Genomic DNA, 20,058 nt, shown 5'->3' with positions numbered 1-20,058 from the left:
AGAACTACTGATGCAAGTTTGTCAAAACTTGGGGGGGGGGGGGCAAGAGTTGAGTCTCTGGAATGGGGCCACAGTTTATAAAAGTTTGAGAACCCTTGGCTATTTCAATTAGGACAAAATTTACATTATATAATTTGGTAAATAGTTGTACTTCCCTACGAAAGGGGTCAAAATGAATCGGAATCAAAGATTGGAGAAGGAAACAATTTTCAAAACAACGCATTATAAAAACATAAAAGATCACAAACAACACAAGAAGAATGAAATGAGACATGAAGTAAAAAAAATCACATACCTGGATGCCTTGTTCAGTGACTCGTTTCGCAACATACCATGGTAATGGTACAGGAGGAACTTCCATAGCTTTTTCAATATCATGAAAAACATTTTGATCTTGAATGAGTATCTTTTTGTTCTGTCTAAATATAAAAATAAATTCACCTTATGAGCCACTGCGCCTGAATATCGATTTATATATAACATCTCATACCTGTGAAATGCCTTCATATGTAATAATGCTTGAACAACTGTAACAAAATTTGCTCTGCATACCCCGCAACAATATGCCTCAAATCTTCTTGGCTTGCGTGTAATAATGACCCTTGCATCATGTGTGATTGCTGCAAAAAGTTAACTGTGGTTTGATACAGAAACATTTTGAAACAAATTGGAATTGTTAGTCTTTATTAATATGGACTTACATAATAAATTTGTCATTTACTATAAAAGCAACGCAGAAAATCCTGTTTTAGTTTTAAAATTTACTGACTAGGGGTTCCAGACCTTTTTTCTCTCATTTACCACTTTGTCAATTTCAAAATTTAAATTTATTTTCAAAATCTCAGTTTGGCCATTCAACTGTGGTCATAATTCTGGTAAACCGCAATCAAATACAATAAAACTAATGTAACCATGAATAACATAAGCATGGCAACGCTGATCAAATGCAAAATAGGAAGTGAATGAGAACATTGATAGAGAAGTTGGAAGTTGAACAAGTAAACTTGAATCTCACCTTTCCTACCTGCTGATGTATCACTAACATGAACTTTACATTCAACGCATCCATTTTCTAATGATATAAGCCAATACAAATCCATACTCAATCTAAAAACATCCATATTATTTCACATATTTAGGAATAGACTGCATTTTACATGTAAAAACTTTTGCAGTATTATTTGGGAGAACATATCTCGTCTGATTTCCTTCATACCAATATTCAAGCCATGATTGGCAGCAAAATTATCATCCAGTCAAGGTGTTATTATTCTGACCGGTTACGCTTCAAAAGCATCAACACACACAGAATCGCAAGGAATTTAAGTCAACCATATTCAAGAGCGCCAATAGCAAATTTTAGGATATACGAGTCGCTGTTACAAAAATAGTCATTATTGATTGCAATTAGGCAATTTTAAGCATTTGAGAAAACCAAAAATAAAGAATGCAAATATGAACTCACAGTACTGATTGATCCGGAACATCGGCATATGTTATTATACAATCAGGTCCAAGTGGAAAATTTTTTGATGACTGAACCATATCTGGAAGTATCATGTTTGTCATGTATGTCGACTGTCGTCCAGCCAATTCAGAACGTGTTTCGGCTGTGAAAATAAAATACAATTTGATGAACAAAAATGGACGATAACATCAAAAACTTTCCTTCATTACATACAAATCGGAGCAAAAACCCATTTTTAAAATAGTCAAGATTAAGCAACAAAAATACGATTCGATCATCATATAAAATGCTTACTGATATTCTGTCCAGAATGATTACCGAATGGAAGAGAAGAGGACTCCATCATGCTCACATGCATATCAAAGCAAATAAAACTGTATCACCTGGAAATAAAATAAGTTCTCTGAATGCAATAATTGCTTCCAATAGTGTTCTGCAAATTACATACTTCTGCAAATTCTACAATTACATAAAAAATCAAATGTTCTGATGAGAATATAATTGCTGTAAACTCTAATCATAATTAGATATATATTTTTCTACATCAACAATAGGAGCCATTGTATATGCTTTCATTTAAAATTCCCATCTCAGTACATGAAACAAGTGAACAAAAACCTTCAGTTCAGTAGTTTGAGCGTTTCGTCAGTTTGAAATAACAGGGGACTGGGGGATGCTAAGAGCTATAACGATATATATAATTTTTTACTATACTACTGCTCTATTATTCTGTAAGGTTCTGAATGTTAACAGTTTTGCTATTCTGAATGCTGGAATGTTAAGAGTTTACCTTCTCAACATACAGATACCTACCTAAATTGTAAGGAAAATACACAAATTTGCCCATGTAATGTACAGTATTTTATCGTACTAGGAAATGATGAAAATTAAATTTTTCAATAGTACCCTTGACGTAGTTCCCGAGGTTCAATCACGTAATAATAATCGCTAGCTCTTCCCCAAGGGCATATTTACAATAGCAAAATGAGCGGCAGCTTCCATTACTCGGACGACCAGCGAACAATCGTGACAAAACAACCCGTGCTATCCCCCATGAAAATACAAGCACAGCTACTCTCTTTACGTTCGACCTTTTGTGACATCACACGACTGCGCAAGAATTTTTTCTTTCTCTCTCATAAATGTAAAAACGAGAGAAACGGGTGACGCCATCTTGGTTAGACTGACTGCCTTTCTGATATCACAGTTACAAAAGATGGCATAAGCGACAGGCTTTTGGTGGATTTTATACAATCATTTTACTTAGAATTTTTGAAGAAATTAGAATAAGATTACCTATTCAACCTACCCAAGATTTGCTTTTCTTCGTTTCACTGGCTTAATTCATTGAAGTAGAGTCTCAATTGCGACAGATTACTGAGCAACGCGCTCTATGAACTCATTCCTAGCGACTGACGTCACGCACTGTGCGATTGTTTTTCATGTGATCAGCGCTGATGTCATTGTTTCAGGGATAAAGAGTGAGAAAGGTATGCACGGGTTGTGTAAGCCGCGTACGTCATTTCGACATTGTTTCGTCATATTTTCAAATTTATATAACTACTTTTCAGATATTTAGATATAATTAATCACTCCCGGGACATTGTCAACAAAACTCATATATTCGACAACCCACAATGCGCAGTCCTGAAGATATCCCCAAGACGTTTTGTTCACTTGGGCGACTAGGTTGGTACCAGCCGTATTATTTCATGTACCATAATTCACAGAAATGGTTTGTTTCATGTACATGCACTGTCTCGCTGTATGTACCACAAATGACAATATTAGTTTATATGGATCAATAAGTATACTTATTATACTAAATAATGGCTGTGCCATCCATGTTGTAGTATTGTGTGATGGTTCTAAACTTTGTGATAATAGAGTCAAGAGAGCAAGAGCGAGTCAACTTGTACCTAGCAAGTGCTTTATCGTTTGGCAAATAACATCAAAGTATTAATCAAATGAAAATTTAACCACTGAATTCAACCATTTATGGCATTATACAAAAATGACACGGATAAAACAGATTCACAAAACAAACTTTTTCTAATCTTCCACTTATCATGCAAACTTGAATGAAATTTTAAATTTCACCAGGCAAAAGCTTACTGTTCAATGCTGATATCTCATATTGTAGAAATGTGACGAATGATAATCTGGTTGCTATTAAGTGCTTGGACACGGATTTCTTACCATCCAGCTTACTCGCATTGCTGCAGGTATTAAAATTGTATAATCAAAGACTGAGTGATTTAATGAAGGTATTGAAGAATAAAACAGTAAAATAAATAAAGCCATTATATGTTTCTGGAACTGGAAGTATTTTAAACGCTATTGCCACTTTGCTTTCTCGGTTTGTCACTTTTGCTGATGTTTGAGAGGGTGGTTGTGACTTTCTGAACCAACCCCATTAAAGCATATAAAATGTTGGGCTGGTTTGATATTCAAGAGTAGGATGAAGAGCTATGGTTCGTCACATAGTTTAATCATACAGAGTATAATTTCATTTCTGCTTTGAACATTACAAGTCAAGTTCCATATACCCTCAAGTCAATCTGTTGCATACTGAAGTGAGTGATTTTTGACCTTTAATAATATCCTGATATGAATTCATCTCCAAATTTTCAGCATGAAGTTCGTTTATCACGCAACTTAAGTCATTCAAATGTGATCACTTTCTCATCTATATTTCTTCATGGAAGCAAGCTATGCATGGTTATGCCTTTAATGGAATATGGTTTGAAAATTTATTTATTTCCATCTATAAGCTTGGAGCATTTAAATTTCTTTCAAAGCAAGGTCCTGAAATATTCGAGGAGAATATTCATCATGCCAAAGTGGTTAACTTGCTCAGCAGATAATTGGACATTTGTTTGAACTGTATGATCAAAATTATGTGAAAATTAAGGAAGATATAGACTATATGACATTGGGCAGAGAGACTCATCTAATCTGACTTTTTTATCGGTTTCGATGGTTGTTTTTGTATTTTGTGATGGATTTGGCTTGTGGAAAATTTTAAAATATTTTTCAGACTTTGGAAAATGTTATATTTTTGTATGTACAATAGATTTTTCAGATTTATACATCTCTTCAAAAATGTTTATTGCACAAATCTTGATGAAATCTAGTCAGGGAAGAGATATGTCATTTAGATCATTTTCACTCATTCGATCTGGTATACTATAGCAAAGATATGGAATTATAACTTATACCAATGATTTACTTTTCCTTCTAATCCACTGAGAGTCATATATTATTATTTAACAATTGATATTTCCATTTTAGGTTCCTGCACAGATATAATGTCAGCGCATTTTAAATATGGTCTATCAGAACACGTAATTGCTCTAATAATGAGAGAAGTTTTGAAGGCATTGGTTTATATTCACAGCATGCGATTAATTCACAGGTTGGTATGCATGTACTTACTAGCTGGCGCATCATGCTAAGTGTTACTAATACTGTTAAAGTAATTGCCATATCACCTCTGATTACCCTGTGTTAGATCGCCGGTTCGAAATCGGTGGGGGGAAAAATTTGGGGGAAAAGATTGCTGCACTCTTTGCATCATAGGGTGGTATACTAAACTGCTGGTCAGTTACAGCTTCCCCCACCATTAACAATCCATGCATCCGAAACAAATAACTAGCTAAATAATTCCATGCCTGACATAGACTGAAGTCGGACGAGAAGCTGAGGTTTGCCATGTAATTAATTCATCTTATCGGCTTCCACTCCTCCAGGATAAATAATAATCCCATCATGTTATATATTTTTCAGAGGTATAAAAGGTAGTCATATTCTTGTATCGAAAACGGGTGCAGTAAAGTTGACAGGACATCGGAATGTCATAGAATTGACTCGAGAGGGTGTTCAAGTTCGAAAAGTTCATGATTTTCCAAAGCATGATACATCTTTGTTACCATGGCTGAGTCCTGAGATTTTGCAACAAGTCAGTCGAAATTCTGAACTTTCAGAAATAGAAGTTTGTGTTTAACAAATATTGTAACATTCTTAATTAATAAGTTTTGTTGTCTGTAACTTTGTATGTGCTGTTTGCTACCTAAGATTACAATGTATATTTTAACATATAGCCCATATAATGTTTCTCATTTGCCCAGCACAGCAAACGTTTAGAAGCAAGTCTGTAAGTCCGAGCTAAGATCAAAATTTGAAAAATCTAAATATTGGTGAATTCTAATTTTAGTAAGCTTGTGGCCAAACAGGCCATGTTGTTACAATTATATAATTGACACCTCAATTTTACAGAACATGCAAGGATATGACACTAAATCAGATATTTACAGTCTTGGTATCACAGCATGTGAACTTGCAAATGGACATGCACCATTCATAGATATGCCTAGCACACAGGTATTAAATGGAAAGATTTTCGAACTTCACATGTTATGTTAACTCTTTTATACAAGTCCCAAGCGCTCAAAAATGAGAGTCAAAAGAGTAGTGACAGAAGAGTTGGAAGAGACTACCAAGAGCTATTAAATGTCCAAAATTAATTAAACCGATTCGGAATTACTGTAATAATGTTCTGAATTTCTCGATTTTAACAATATTTTATAATAGTGCAATTAGAAAATTATTATTAAGTCTCACAGTATAACCAAAAACAGCAGGCTTAAACTTTAGGCACCTCTAATTTAGAAAATATTCCAAGTAATATGTGTTCGGTTTTGGCCGACTATGTGCATATAGGTTTATCTTTTCTGCAGAGATGTATTAAATAGCAGCACTTGAAAGTTAACACTCTAACCTCAGTTGGTTTATTGTAATTTATGACTTATTTTTTCAGATGCTATTGGAGAAGTTGAATGGAACCATTCCATATGTATTGGATGAGTCTACAGTTCCACCTCCATCTGACATTGCAGATGATTGTAAGTAATTACGTTCCATTTATTTCTCCTTCCAATGTTGTTATTTATAATTTATATATCAAATGCTTGTACCTTTTTTTTTTGGTATATAGAGCTTTTTATTAGAATGATATTAACATCCAGCTATGTTATGTGGAGTAATAGAATACAATACAATCCGGCCCTGGTTAGGGGAATACGAAACAGCCATAATTTAAAATCATGCCCTTTGGTCAGCACCTTGTCTCCTTGACCAAATCGATATGAATTTTGCTGAAAGGTTGCGGGTTCAATGTAAAACAGGTCATCACTATATTACATATAAAATAATGTGTATGTTTTTTTGTTGGTCACCTCCCACTTATACTTAGCCAGAGTGTACTGAATTTTTTTTTCAAATATATTTCGTCTAAATTTATTGTTTGTTCACCAGAAGTCTGAAGGTTTATTCTTTTCTAGTGGATAGTTCAACTGTGAATCTGAATCATGAAGTTACAAGATTGAGTATGATAAAAACAGCAAGATCTCGACGTTTCTCACCCCCTTTCCATAAGGTATATATCTATATGAGTATCTTCTCTTTGCAAACCTCTGGTAACATTCAAACTGATTGTGAGGTAATTTGTATACATAACCTCAAATAGGAAGGTAAAATATATGTGAATATAAAAAATGTCCTATTCCAAGGTTAGTTGTTGGGACATTTGTTTCACTTTTATATAATTTTCTCTCAGTTTGTCACAGATAGCTTGGAACGGGAACCTGAACTCAGATTAACAGCAGAAGAATTATTGAAGCATCCATTTTTAAAGCAATTAAAAAATCGCTCCAATATGGAAATATTTCAACCAATATTCAAAGAACTAACACCTGTGGGAAGCGATCGAAAAGGTTGATTTATGATTCATCAAATCTTTGAAAAAACTGGGACTAACCTATTACACCTATATTGAAATTAATTCTTGCTTATCACCATGCACTGCTTTATAATCACTCCTGTAAAAAATTTACCCCTTCATCTGAATTGACCTGTTACTAATAAGGGAGTGACCACACTGTGAGCCCATTAAAAGCGCCCCTAATTCCAGAATGACTCAGACTCCAGGTAGTAAAAAATTTGGACTCCCAAATTTGAACTCCGAACGAAATATTGGAGATCCAAGTTTTGAATTCCAAATTGGATAAATTCTATATTTTCTCACAGATGGAGACTCTCAACCTGAGGATTTGACTGTGACACAGATGGGAGAACTTTCTATTGATGACACAGAATGGGATTTTGGAAGTTGACTCATTCAAGTTACACAGCCTAGTTGATTGACTTTCATATTAAAGATTGGTCTTAACCATATGATTCTAGGTAGTAATCTCAGGTTTAGTGGGAAACAATGTGTTTTCAAATGCAAGAACTGGAAGTATATGATCTACGTTCAAGCATGGTGTAACTGTACTTGACCCTCCGGAATACTGGGCACATTTTGGAGTTTATCAATGAATTGCAAACACGCCATCGTTCTTTTGGTGGGTTGGTAGCCTAACATCACCCATTTTTTTTGCTTTGTACAGTTTAGCTTGTGTCTGGAATCCTGCAACATGACCATATAATATATGATGAGCAAATATATGCTTGCACTATTACTGTGAATAAAATCTTGTTTTTCTGAGCAGCTGTCTCTTTTCGAAAGGTTTTTAACAAAGCTTCAATCAATTCTAAGGTGTTTATTATTTGAACATCAAAAATAGATGAAATTTATAAAGTAGAGATCAAGTGGTGATGGCTCCACCTTTTCGAATTGGAATTTGTCTATATTTCAATGATTTTTTTTTAATTATAATAAATTATTGCTTCTTTATATATGTGCTTTTGTCATGAGAAGTGGTGGAGGTATGATCACAAGTCTGCACCTTTTCTTTCAATTTCATCCAGCACGAATTCTATGTCTTCGTGTGTCACGCGATTGTTTATGACAATCATGCGGAAGAAATTGACCAGTGATTCCAGCGGTTGGTAACCAACCAACATCGTTCCATCTTTTTGCATTCTGAACGTAATTTGTGGGTAAGTTTGTAGTAGTTGGTGGTAAAACATAATAAATAAGTATATTTTGAAAACCGAAAGAGATTTTAGAGCGATGATAAGGTTAAGACTCCGGGTAGCAGATTGAGACTTGTGCTAAATACCGCATTTAAAATCATATCGCGCGTTGAAGTAACTGCATTTTTCTCACCTTGTTTTAATCGTAGGAGCCACTAAATGCATTTTTTCCCAAAACTCGTCATCCTCTTTCTGGTTTCGAAGACTCGGTGGAATGAACCAGAATGATATGTTCGTCAGCTTGGGCTAAAAGATTTGGTAAATCGGTCATGCATGTGCGCAGGGGCGGATTAACCAGTAAACAATATAAGCACGTGCTTAGGGCACCAAGCAAAGGGGGGCACCACAGAAACTTTTATAACAGAATTTTCAATAGTTCATCGGTGTTTAATAAAAGATTACGAGTTGAACAGACAACTCACACTTGTTCGTATTTTCTTTTCCTCAAGCATCATATTAAGCTTCTCGATCAATGGTTGGAGGTTTGCGAACTACCTTTAAAAAATCGTGTACATCAATGGACCTTTCCCCGACCTTTGACCCCCGAAAAATTCTTCCTATACTTTACAATTGCAAAATTCTCGGGGCTTATTTTAAGAGTGGTTTCGCGAGTTGGCCCTTGTAAAAGGGGATATTTGTTGAGACTATCATTATGTTTCATGGCGTACAATAATCACCTTTTTATAAATACCGGTAAGAAATTTTATCCTAGTCTAACACAGCTATTTTTACACCAATTTTTCATTTACTGGAATTGAATTAAAACTTATAAAAAGACATGGTGATCATTTAATTATCTGATTCATACTCAAATTTCCGAAACACAACTGAAAACTAACGAATAGAGATAAAAAAAAACGCGAAAACGAGGTAATGTTTACATTCATGCCTGAAAATCTGTCTGAGTGAGAAAAGTGTCTGAGCGGATGCGAAAAGGGTGCATTGTTACGTCACTTTTTTGCATCTTGCTGATTGGCCAATTACTCTAAGTCAACAAGGAGGTTGATGCTCGGGGAAGGTACATTAGTGATGAACACTGAAACTTACTTGTCGAAAGTTTGGTGTAGCGACAACATCAAAATTAAAAATGGCGCACTATGTGGCGGTTCCGCGATCGCATTTCAGCGATCTAGAGGTCAGCGAAGTTGGGGAGTTTTCTGGTAAGGTAGACTAGACTAATAAGTACTGGTAAAATTTGAAACTGCAGTTTGTACTCGGTTCATCTGGTATTTCGATTCACGTTGAGACTTGACGCGTGAGTCTTAATCGTGACAATTCCCAGAATATATGGAAATCATATTCTGCTAAGCCAGTTGATGCAAACCTAGGCAGCTAGACTACTTATATTGCAGATAAAATGCAAGAGCTGGAATTCGTTTCATGTTATTGTTTTGGAATGAAGTTTTACAGAATTTTCACAGAGTAAGTCAAGTTCTGTAAAGTGAGAATGTAGACTTACAAACATGCGCGCATCTGTATGCATCATTACGAGGCCAGCTGCGCATTCCACGAGATGAATTTGAACGCTATGAAGCGCTCACGCTACCACTGCAACCAAATGTCTCTTCATCTGCTGAGAAGGAAAGGTATTCGCAGGGTTGTCAAAAGCTTATTGATGCTTACCCAGAAGATTTCAACAGTAATTTCTCAGCTGAGCTTCAGCAGTTTCATTTATATGTGCTCCATAAATTCAATGACACGGGAAAAAAAATCAAGATTCAGTCATGCTGAACTTTACAAAATTCTTGTAGAATATAACATTGAGTGCGCCTTTCCAAATGTAGACAATAGCTTTCGAATATTTTTAACATTAATGATCACAAATTGTTCAGCAGAACGTTCATTTTCTCAGCTGAAGTATATTAAAAACCCCTACAGAACCACTATGAAACAAGACAGACTAGAATACTAGATGCTTTATCTCTGTTGAGTATAGAGGCAGATGTGTTACATAAGCTTAGTTTTAAGGATCTAATCAAAGACTTTGCAGCTAAAAAAATTAGGAAAAAACTTTTCAAAAGTAAGTGAAAGACTTCTGTCTTTCCAAATGTTAGTGGTGCCTTTGTAATGTCAGTGGCGAAAAATTTATCAGAATCAAATTCAAGTAAATGTACCGAAAATATGGGAATATGAGCAAAATTTCACAGTCAAAAAATTGTAAGAAAACCTAAAAATGTTCGTAGAAGTTGTATTTTTTTACTGTTGGTTGTGAGTATTTTTGATGGATAATACACTTAATTATATGTATTTTAAAAGACACATCTGGGGGCACCAAAGCCTTCAGTGCTTAGGGCACCAAAGGGGCTTAGTCCGCCCCTGCATGTGCGGGAAAGTCGCAGAAAACATCAAAAATGACAAACAAATTTCCAATAAACGATATAAACCCATGGGCAGTTTGGGTCCGAATAAGGGGAAAAACTTTCATGTAAACGAAGGCAATTCGATAAACTTGACATACAACCCATAAACTTGCAGCCATTGCGGGCGTGCTATCAAGGTTGTTGAAAATGTATCCTACGTTATGCCAGGGTTACCATACCTTACAAGACAAATTCGCTGAAAAAATTTTATACGCCACGTTGACCAATTTTGAAACCAAAACACTTATATTATGGTATTATAAAATCGCGACAAATCCAAAGGAACAAGCTGCCGTCGCTTTCTCGTGAGAATGGGATGAATACAGGACAAAACGAAAGGAGCATAATTGTTACATGTTACTAAACTAAATACAGGTTCTGTGAACAATAACAATTATGAAAATAGCACAGAATAACGGAGTGAAGCATCAGTAGTGCAGCCGAAAATACCGATTACAAAATGCTGGCAATTCAGTGACGACACGATTATCTGAATGCGATGCAATCCGTGTTGCACAAGCCCTCATGTGACATATCTCTGAAAAAAACGATTTTGTGGCTTCACAATATCTGAAAACTCGAGGATTTGTAGCCGGGTTGCAGGGACTTCAGCGATCAGTCTCCAATGTTTCGGACGTGAACTTGTCAGACCCTAATATATCGATAGGGTTATGCATTCTTCCAGAGATTTTGTCGCATGGAATTCCCAATTATCGAATTGTGTATGATTATTATCATTGTTTGTGTTTTCACAAAGAAATATTTTAACATATTAAGTTTTAACCTGCTGCGTGACAAGTCTAAAATTATCACGCTTCTTGACCAGTTCCAAAAAATATTCCGCATTTTCCATCGCCTTGTCAACATGTTTCTCAAAACCTTCATCTCCCCGAGCTTTCCATGCCAACCACAACTTGAAAGCGTCGGCCTATAATAATAAAGTATACTTGTCCTTTAATCTAGTGTTTGAAAAGTTGCAACACTGTGTAAATAATTTTGATGTTTGCAACCCGTTGACTTCTGCAAATATCGGAGCATAAATTGGGCAAATATTTATACGACCAATCGATGTCAAACTCCTGAATTACTAAAACTAAGCGAACGGCGAGCCACTGATGTTGGTATCGTGCTTAATTACAGCCGGTAAATGATTCAATGTATAAGTTGAGTATTTTAAAGCTAATCCACTCTTAATTTAATTTTATTCGTTGTTGGATTCAGATACCAAATGCAATTTTTCAGCTTCAAATCTTTAACAGGGCAGGCCGAATTTGTTTGAAATGAAGTCTTTTTTCCATAAACTTGGAAAGGAAGGTTAAAATAAAGAAATTCAGAAAGGTCAATTTGAAACATACTGAGCTTTGTTTGGAGTGCGAAATTATATGAGTTATGATAATCATTAATAATAAAAATAGAGATATCTGTCGATAGCGTACTAAAGGAAGAATCCAGCAATCCTAATTGTATTAAAAATAAATAATTAACCGAACTTGATCTCAAAAGTTCCAATTTAGAAACTTTTAGAATATTATCGCTATAAAATCTATCCATCTAAAACTGGAAATATAAACGTCGTGTATTTCAACGTTTAATGAATAATGAACGTGGTTAACGAAAAAAAGGCGCCCGATAAGGGACTTGAACCCTTGACCGTTGGATTAAAAGTCCAACGCTCTACCGACTGAGCTAACCGGGCTGCGAAAGCGTCAAGTGAGAATACTAGAAACATTCCTACACGTCATGGGTTCTGGCAACAGAAGAGATTCTTCTCTCGAATAACCGCGATGCTACTAATATGTACATAGTGAAAAGCTAGCGACGATCGCCAAATGCAATGCGGTTATGACAATCGTTGTGATCGTACATCAATCGCTAGTAAAGAGTTTAGATATTATAGATATAGAGAATATCTAAATGAGGCAGCGCCCTCGGTTTTGCCAATTTAAAAGAAGTAAACACATATTATTATATAGATTTTGCAAGGCAAAATACTGAATCGACAGCGCAAAATATAGAAAAGAACTATCAAAACACTGGTGTATTTATTTTATTAAGTATTTCAAAGGAAAGCCGCGCAAACTTTCTCAAAAGTAAAGGGAAGTTTAAGGGATTTTTCGAAATGCCGGGATCTACTGGAAAGTAAGGAATACGGTTGTGTCACATGGAATTAAATTGCGATAATCGCGAGTCTTTCAATCTAATTTGATAAAGAAAACATTGAAATGATAGTAAATGCCACATTCGTGAATTTCTTCTAGAAACAACCTTCAAATCAAAAACGAAAAATAAATTTATGCAGAAAATAAAATGAACATACCCGTCTTCCACATTGTATCAGGTCCCTTGACACGTCATACTTCACATCATACGGTTTTTTAGGTTGGAACAGATATGGAACTTCCAATCCATGAGCTTTGCTCATTAAGCCCTGCATAAAACAAAGTGAAAATTTAATCATTGTTACCATGACTATATTGCAATAATTTCAACCACAATATCATAAATCTGGTGAGAGATCGTCGTCGTGAGAAAATGTACTTCAAAAGCGCATCGTGTGCAGTAGGCCTATGATAATTGTTTGAAAAAACGACTAAACTTCGTTATTGTTGTCTGCAAACAGTTGAAATTTGGTCTGAACAAATGTTTTGTTGTGGACTTTGTGTCCCGTGATTATAAGGTCTTTTGTAGCGAAAATAAAACTTAGGGGCAATAAATACATGACCAGCAGAATTAACCTTCTGGACAGGGTATTCAATTATTTTGTTATCAAATAATATGATTGGAGTGACTTTGGAAGCATGGTTTTCGACTAGTTGGAGGTAAACGAAGATAAAGGGCCTGCAGTTCAATTCACAATACCCTAGTACCCTATGTATAAAATAGACTATATATTTCTTATTTATCAACTAAAATATCGGAATCATATGCTTTAATTTATATATATTTATGTATATTTCTTTTATACTTGGGAAAAAAATTGAAGATGTCAAGAATGAATTGATTGTTGGGATAAATTCCTTGCGTTGCTATTTAAATTGTCAATGAGGATAATGCATACATTGATTGCTTCGCTAAACAGTAATCTAAAGAATTATTAATCAAACTTACCTCGTGTTTGGTCACAAGTAAAGAACACTGAATTGGCATCGATATCATTTTGTGGGGATTCCATGCTAATGAATCTGACCTGAAATATGCGATAGTTTTGATTTTGGGAGAACTCAATATCGTGCTTCACGAAATGTATAATGTGCTGTATAAAAGTGAATTTCGAAGTACGAGATACTAAAAAATGTATAAAAATTTCGTTTTTGACCATTTTTGTTAATTAATGTCCATTGAAGTACAAGAAATATGCTGGTATATAGTGACGATAGTAAGGGCTCCATACTTGGCAGAAAACGCGTGTACTACGTTTGCAAAAGTTCACAAATTCAAGTATATCATAATATCACATACCTTTCTATTCCGTTGCAAATATGCTTATACTTTTTAGACAACATCAAACTTCCACCCCAGCAGCCCTAAAACGATAGAAATATCCCGAATATAATATCAAACTTAGGTTTACAATATAAAAGCATACGAACACAATCGGCGCTAACTAAGGTTGATATAGAGAGAAGTGATCGTTTTTTGAATTCCGAACAAAAGAGAACATTATAATAAATAAAACTAGATAGCGATCGGAGACCGCCGACCTATCGATCTTCGGCATGTTCAATATTTTACTCGACCAGCCCCACAAAGTCGAAGTGGCGTGTAACCAAAACACCTAAACGCTCCACATCGCAGACAGTGCATTGTTACGCACACAATCGTTTGCAAAAATTTCTGATCTGCATAGGTAAAAAATCTAAAAAAATCAAAAAAAAAAATAGGGGATCCCCCACTTCGCTCTGACTCAATAGCGACACCGCGTGTCCCATCACTAATTATTTATTAACTCGCTATTTATACGACATCATCCAAAATCAATAGGCTTCTGATCCGATATATGATGAATGCACATACAAAATTTGGAGCTGATTCAGAGCTGATGCTTTCGTAAGATATCGCGTAACATACGAAAGTGTCTAACAGACAGACAGACAAAAACATATAAACATACTTACCGATCAAGATCGATAAGCAATAAACTAAAATCTCTTACGTCAACGTGCATCCATATTCCATGCTTTTCGCAAATGTCAGCGATTTCGTTGAATGGATCGAAAGTCCCCAAAACAGTCGTTCCTGCTGTTGCCACAACAAATATTGGAATGGCACCCTGGAAATGTAAACAATTAACACGGAGTAAGCAATTTTGAATATTTCTACGAAATCGAGAAAATTCCAGTTCCACCCGACGAAGCCCAAGAAAAGACCCATTCGTTTCAAGTAAGGATAAGCCAAGGGTAGTGGAGAAATACGCTTATAGTTAGTGAAAAAAATTGATTTGTGCACCAGTTTCAAAAGAACTTTTGAAATAGACCTTTTTGGACACCAAGTTTATCCATAGACCGACCGTGTTGCTAAATTTTGGCTGTTGTTGGATAATTAGTGCTGTTAGACAATAGACAATAAGTTTATTTCGTCGTGCAAGAAATTACAATACAATTCAAAATAGGAAAAAAATAATTATGCGTTACAGAAACGGATTGACTGGAAGTCGCGAAGAACCAGAAATGGTCACCATAAGTCTGCGACACCAAGATTAAAAACGGGCACCGTACCGGTATGACAGTGTCAGCAAAACTGCAGTTTATAAAGACTACCATCAATTCCATGGTTTATCTGATGCCTTTGGGGAGTAATTATCATAGATTTTGATTTTTCAATATTAATTGTCAGTTTATTTGAAACCATTCAATCATGTACCTTCACCATTTCGTAGTTTACATTATTTTCTTAAGTTGGAATTGATTCATGACTGGAAAGAAGACCGGTGTCGTCGGCGAATAGTTTCGTTAATAAATTTGTGGTTGTGGTTTTGTGTATCAAACGCTTTCTTTAAATCAATGAAAACAGAACAAACAATCTCTTTATTTTCTAATTTGGCATAGATGTATGACATCATGTCTAAAATAGCATGGTTTGTTGATTGGTTGTCCCTAAATCCAAATTGAGCCTTTTTTTATCATATTATGTTTATTGATAAATTTTACTATTCTTTCATATATTAGTTTTTTAAAAAGTATGAATAGAAATCGGTCTGTAGTTAGATATTATTTTATTATCACCAGATTTTAAAATTGGTGTTACTCGAGCAATTTTGAATACTGAAGGGTACATACCCAGCTGTATTGACGAAATCATAATGACCGGCGATATTATGTCTACACTATGCTGAAGGAAACATGATGGAATGTTATCAGGACCAACAGATTTGTTGAGTTTTCTCTGCAACTAAGAAACCAATCGATTTCAAATTTTCAGGACTTAAGAAGAAAGAAGCCGCTATAACTATAACTATATTTTTAAAATTTTCTTTGCGTCCTATGGGACCCGGTATATTTCCAATACTCATCGATATTTTATTTCAATTAAAGGGGATCACTTTTCTATTCCGTATTACTCGACAGTCTCAGAATCGTCTGTCCGCCGATCTTTTCAGCAAAAGCAATGCTTTCAGGCATTACCATACGGGCACCGACGACTTTTGTGACCATATATTTGAGCGTTGCCCTTTTCTTTGTGATAATGAAAATTGTAGCTTGCCATTTTTTTAAAATACTTTACGAAATACGAAAAAATTTCATTTTGCTTTTCTTCTTAATTTGAAATGAAATGTCAAGACATTGTGGTGAAGAAGGTGGTTGATTCGTTATTCTGCCCTATTTGCTTTTGGTGAACAGAAGTGACATACGGTTAATACCAACTTTTCAAATGAATGACTCAAAATATTGTGTTACCTCATTCTTAGCTTTTTGAATCTCCTTTTCCAGCTCCGAAACTATCATTCTACCTTCATTATCACATGCTATTTTGATGCAGTTATCACTACCAATACCCATTAAGGCTGCATTTTTTACCACTGAGTAATGAGCTTGGTTTGAGGCAAACATTACCAATCGAGGACCACCAATGATCCCCTTACCCTTAACATCTGGGAACTTATGATATCTCGCAAGATTGGTTGCCAACATACTGGAATAGGTGCCGCCTGAGAGAGAAATATATAAAAGGTTTATGTGATTATACGAGACGTAGCCACAACTTGACCCCTTCACCAATTTTTTTTTTAAATATCCCATTTCAACGACAAAATTTGTGCCTGGGTCTCGGACCTTCGCCAAGTCGACGGTGGAAAACCAGTACATACCGGTAGATACATTTTTGTAGGTGATTGTGTGTTATCATCTAAAATAGTGTATGCTTTCAAATCTGCGGGAGTCAAATTCTGTTTTCAATTTGATAACAAACAAATTTGATAACAATGTCATTTTAATTAAAACGTGTGAAGGAGCTCAGAATATATTAGACGAATATTTTTTACAGTAAATACTATAGGAATGAACACCAATTGTTGTTCAACACCAGATTTGACAAAAAACGTGGCGTCGTTTTTCGAGTTCAAATCTAACCAGACAACTGAAATTCGGCAACCTCATTTTGTGCGCAAATTTTTCCTATAATAATTACCTGGACAAAATGTTCCTTCCCCATGCTCATAACCGAACACTTTGAGGGCCTTTTTTATCACAGCTTTCTCCGCCATAACGAAAATTGGAGCTACTTCAAAAGTATGTCTGTAAAAATATAGTCATTTTGTGTTGAAATCAAGGAATCATTTTTGAGATTCATTGTTTCTAAATAATATTTATTAACAGTGAGAGAGAGTGTTACATATAATACTTCTGAGCTTACGCATTGCTATTTACTCCCGCCACTACAAGCTCGCCCGCAAGAGCATATTTGTCTACTCCGGAAAATTGCTGATTGAAGAACCTCGGATGATCTGAAAACGAGAGAGACGCTTTATGTAATGTATTTGAGATCGCAGCGCCCGTCTGCCTCGATGGCGCAGTAGGCAGCGCGTGAGTCTCATAATCTCAAGGTCGTGAGTTCGATCCTCACTCGGGGCACAATTTTTTAAATCTTATTTCTGTTATTCGCTAGATACAGTCGATTCTTAGATTATAGGAAATGCACTTTTATTTTGCTCAAATCTTGTATAATTCACGCATTTCACAAGTGCTTGGAATAGTGATATTATCTAAAATCATAGGTATTTCTGGGTTATTAATGTGCAACCATTCCTTAAAAATTCCCAATACAACTAAAAGAAAAAATGTATTGCGATTGAAGAGCTACGTTGCAATCAATCGCAAGATGTTTAAGGGTGAAATATTGCAATAAAACTGCCAAAGGAATATGGCGTGTGAAATCACAGAATATCTTTCCTAAAATCATATTTGTTGTTATATATTTTTTTCACCTGTATGAACGCTATACTCGAAAGTTGCTTCGCATAATCTTTTTATTGCTTCGTCATTCACCGGATCGGAGCCGACATCGAAGTCGATAACTGAAGCCAATTCATCTGGAGTGCGAAATTTTACAACCGGCGTCGTTCTATCGGTAGCCTTGTCATGGTGCTTCAAAATCATTTCATTTACATCTTAAAAAAAGATTGGTGTTCTAATGAAAGACGGAAATCAAAATCTATAAACGATAGTGCAAATTATGTCTACGGTACTACTATATATGTACACAAAACGACACTTTTATTAAAAGTCATTGCAATCCACATACTATGTAAATCCGAATCTTACCCTTTAACAGTTGGCGTGTGTTCGTATCTTCGTCAGAGTTCCTGGATCCTTGGTTTTTATAAAAAATAAGTTCACAAAATTAAAATGTATTTAGAAAAACTTAATTATCGTGATGAAGAATAGATGAAAGGCTCCAATGAGCATTACCGTGACTTGATGCCATTTTTCGTGTATGCAGGAAAATCAGACGATTTCGATTATTCTAAAAATAAAATATATTGTACATAAAAATCACACATGACTAATATGAAATCGTTGCACAAAAAATTTGTTTGTAAATACGAAAAATGTGTGTGTATGTGTAAAAAATATAAGACATAAAAATAAATGTATTAAAATGAATAGTGGTCACTACTTATGTCGTGAAAACTATCGAAAAAGCTTTCAACATGAATTAGAGAATGCTAGCGTGAAATATAAGTCAATCTAGGTGGCAAAAGAAACTCGGTTGCGGATACCATAGGGTTTTCATATTCATCCCATGGAAAGGAAAACCGATAAGATGACTTAATCATAAGGCGTACAACGGCCTCTCGTCCGGTCACCGGTCTATATCAGGAATGGGATCAGTTAGCCAGTTTTTGTTTCAGATTCTTGTACTTGAGGGTAGAGGAATCCGTAACCGACCAGCGGTACGTGAACCACCCCACGGAGGTAAGGAGTCCATCAATCTTCTCGCACATAATTATCCCCCAAGGGATTCGTACCTGCGATGACGCAGGGTAAACAGAAGTGCGATGGCAATCAAGCGTAATTCTGAACACTTGGCGCGACGGGCCAACTGCCGATCAGCGATTACTGCCATTGTGAACATTTTGGGTGTCACCCAGTCACTCTTGCAAGTTCCCAAGTTTTATTGTGCCCCAATGGTCATCATTATGAAAAGTCCGGATTCGAAGTTTGATAACTTTCGAGCTATACAAATTAAATAAAACCTGTACCGGCGTCACGCTACCGATATCTTTTAAAACCCGCAGTCGCTTTCAACGAAGCATCGCTAGAACGCAGCAATCTGCAGTGCTTGAAACGTGGCGGGCGCGTTTTTCCCATATCTCACAATTTTGCATTAGTGTCGAAGATTTTCTACAAAAGATCCGACACCTTTTCTGTACCGTAAGGTAATAAAGGCTCTTACCTGGGCCCCGTATGGCTTCTGTGTGCAGACGATCGATTGACGACTACAGCAGCGATACAGAATTTGTTCACTCTTGTAGTACAGACTGAAGAGAATTCCCCGTAGCATGAGCACGAACAAGCGAATTGCTATTACACGTACTTTCAAAAATGCTACTCTATGCAGATTGTGTCACTATGATATAACCAAAGCGACGCTTGAACGGTCGGAATCGTACGATTGCTTCATTGCTTGCACAATGACGTGTAATGATAACGGCTAAATATGAATTTGGTGTCTGCGCAGAACTTTTGTTTGTCTCGTCTTTTAAAACGGCCGGCATTCGTTTTGGTTATCGGAATATACATAAGCTTTCTACGA

The 20,058-nt window shown here is 35.7% G+C and overlaps 3 protein-coding genes and 2 non-coding genes across 8 annotated transcripts in view; 2 read left to right on the top strand and 3 right to left on the bottom strand.

The window, feature by feature from the left end:
* The window catches only part of LOC120342030 (uncharacterized), a 15,592-nt gene extending 12,685 nt beyond the window's left edge, over positions 1 to 2,907 (bottom strand). Inside the window, exons 1-6 of one of the 4 annotated variants that reach the window (XM_039410684.2) lie at positions 2,778 to 2,907; positions 1,763 to 1,851; positions 1,466 to 1,610; positions 1,016 to 1,107; positions 491 to 620; positions 296 to 419 (exon numbers count right to left, since the gene is read on the bottom strand). In XM_039410684.2, coding sequence (XP_039266618.2) covers positions 296 to 419; positions 491 to 620; positions 1,016 to 1,107; positions 1,466 to 1,610; positions 1,763 to 1,826 — 555 coding nt within the window. In that variant the 5' untranslated portion in view covers positions 1,827 to 1,851; positions 2,778 to 2,907. Of the gene's footprint in view, positions 1 to 295; positions 420 to 490; positions 621 to 1,015; positions 1,108 to 1,465; positions 1,611 to 1,762; positions 1,852 to 2,281; positions 2,568 to 2,777 lie in introns of those variants that run through there. The other 3 variants (XM_039410683.2, XM_039410680.2, XM_039410681.2) reach the window with 3 other exon arrangements.
* Positions 2,650 to 8,204, top strand: LOC120342032 (STE20-related kinase adapter protein alpha-like). Its single transcript, XM_039410686.2, has 11 exons — positions 2,650 to 2,958; positions 3,040 to 3,157; positions 3,572 to 3,693; positions 4,103 to 4,211; positions 4,763 to 4,886; positions 5,258 to 5,429; positions 5,747 to 5,851; positions 6,288 to 6,372; positions 6,811 to 6,905; positions 7,086 to 7,242; positions 7,556 to 8,204. Exons 2-11 carry the CDS (start codon positions 3,106 to 3,108, stop codon positions 7,639 to 7,641), a joined length of 1,107 nt encoding a protein of 368 aa, XP_039266620.2. The 5' UTR covers positions 2,650 to 2,958; positions 3,040 to 3,105; the 3' UTR covers positions 7,642 to 8,204.
* On the bottom strand, positions 8,056 to 20,058 carry LOC120342031 (cysteine sulfinic acid decarboxylase-like). The gene is made up of 14 exons (XM_039410685.2): positions 19,699 to 20,058; positions 18,711 to 18,765; positions 18,564 to 18,611; positions 18,227 to 18,409; positions 17,656 to 17,746; positions 17,431 to 17,537; positions 16,701 to 16,951; positions 14,960 to 15,076; positions 14,266 to 14,330; positions 13,915 to 13,993; positions 13,124 to 13,234; positions 11,591 to 11,734; positions 8,580 to 8,692; positions 8,056 to 8,393 (listed from the first exon to the last, which is right to left on the bottom strand). The coding sequence occupies exons 1-14, from the start codon at positions 19,804 to 19,806 to the stop codon at positions 8,243 to 8,245; spliced, it is 1,623 nt and encodes a 540-aa protein (XP_039266619.2). The 5' UTR covers positions 19,807 to 20,058; the 3' UTR covers positions 8,056 to 8,242.
* Positions 12,430 to 12,502, bottom strand: Trnak-uuu (transfer RNA lysine (anticodon UUU)). The gene has a single exon. It is a non-coding gene; the product is annotated as a tRNA-Lys (tRNA).
* Positions 17,801 to 17,873, top strand: Trnam-cau (transfer RNA methionine (anticodon CAU)). The gene has a single exon. It is a non-coding gene; the product is annotated as a tRNA-Met (tRNA).

The sequence above is a fragment of the Styela clava genome, chromosome 3 (assembly GCF_964204865.1).
Source record: "Styela clava chromosome 3, kaStyClav1.hap1.2, whole genome shotgun sequence".
Classification (NCBI taxonomy): Eukaryota; Metazoa; Chordata; class Ascidiacea; order Stolidobranchia; family Styelidae; genus Styela; species Styela clava.
This window is presented reverse-complemented; position numbering and strand designations above follow the sequence as displayed.

What these genes read in the sequence shown, in the direction of transcription:
- LOC120342032 (XM_039410686.2), top strand. Translation starts at nt 3,106, where the DNA reads ATGCGCAGTCCTGAAGATATCCCCAAGACGTTTTGTTCACTTGGGCGA. An exon ending in TAGATATGCCTAGCACACAG is followed by an intron (nt 5,852 to 6,287) that starts GTATTAAATGGA and finishes TTATTTTTTCAG; the next exon opens with ATGCTATTGGAGAAGTTGAA. An exon ending in TGTGGGAAGCGATCGAAAAG is followed by an intron (nt 7,243 to 7,555) that starts GTTGATTTATGA and finishes ATTTTCTCACAG; the next exon opens with ATGGAGACTCTCAACCTGAG.
- LOC120342031 (XM_039410685.2), bottom strand. Translation starts at nt 19,806, where the DNA reads ATGCTACGGGGAATTCTCTTCAGTCTGTACTACAAGAGTGAACAAATT. An exon ending in CACACGCCAACTGTTAAAGG is followed by an intron (nt 18,410 to 18,563) that starts GTAAGATTCGGA and finishes TCTTTTTTTAAG; the next exon opens with ATGTAAATGAAATGATTTTG. An exon ending in ATTTGCAACGGAATAGAAAG is followed by an intron (nt 13,994 to 14,265) that starts GTATGTGATATT and finishes CGCATATTTCAG; the next exon opens with GTCAGATTCATTAGCATGGA.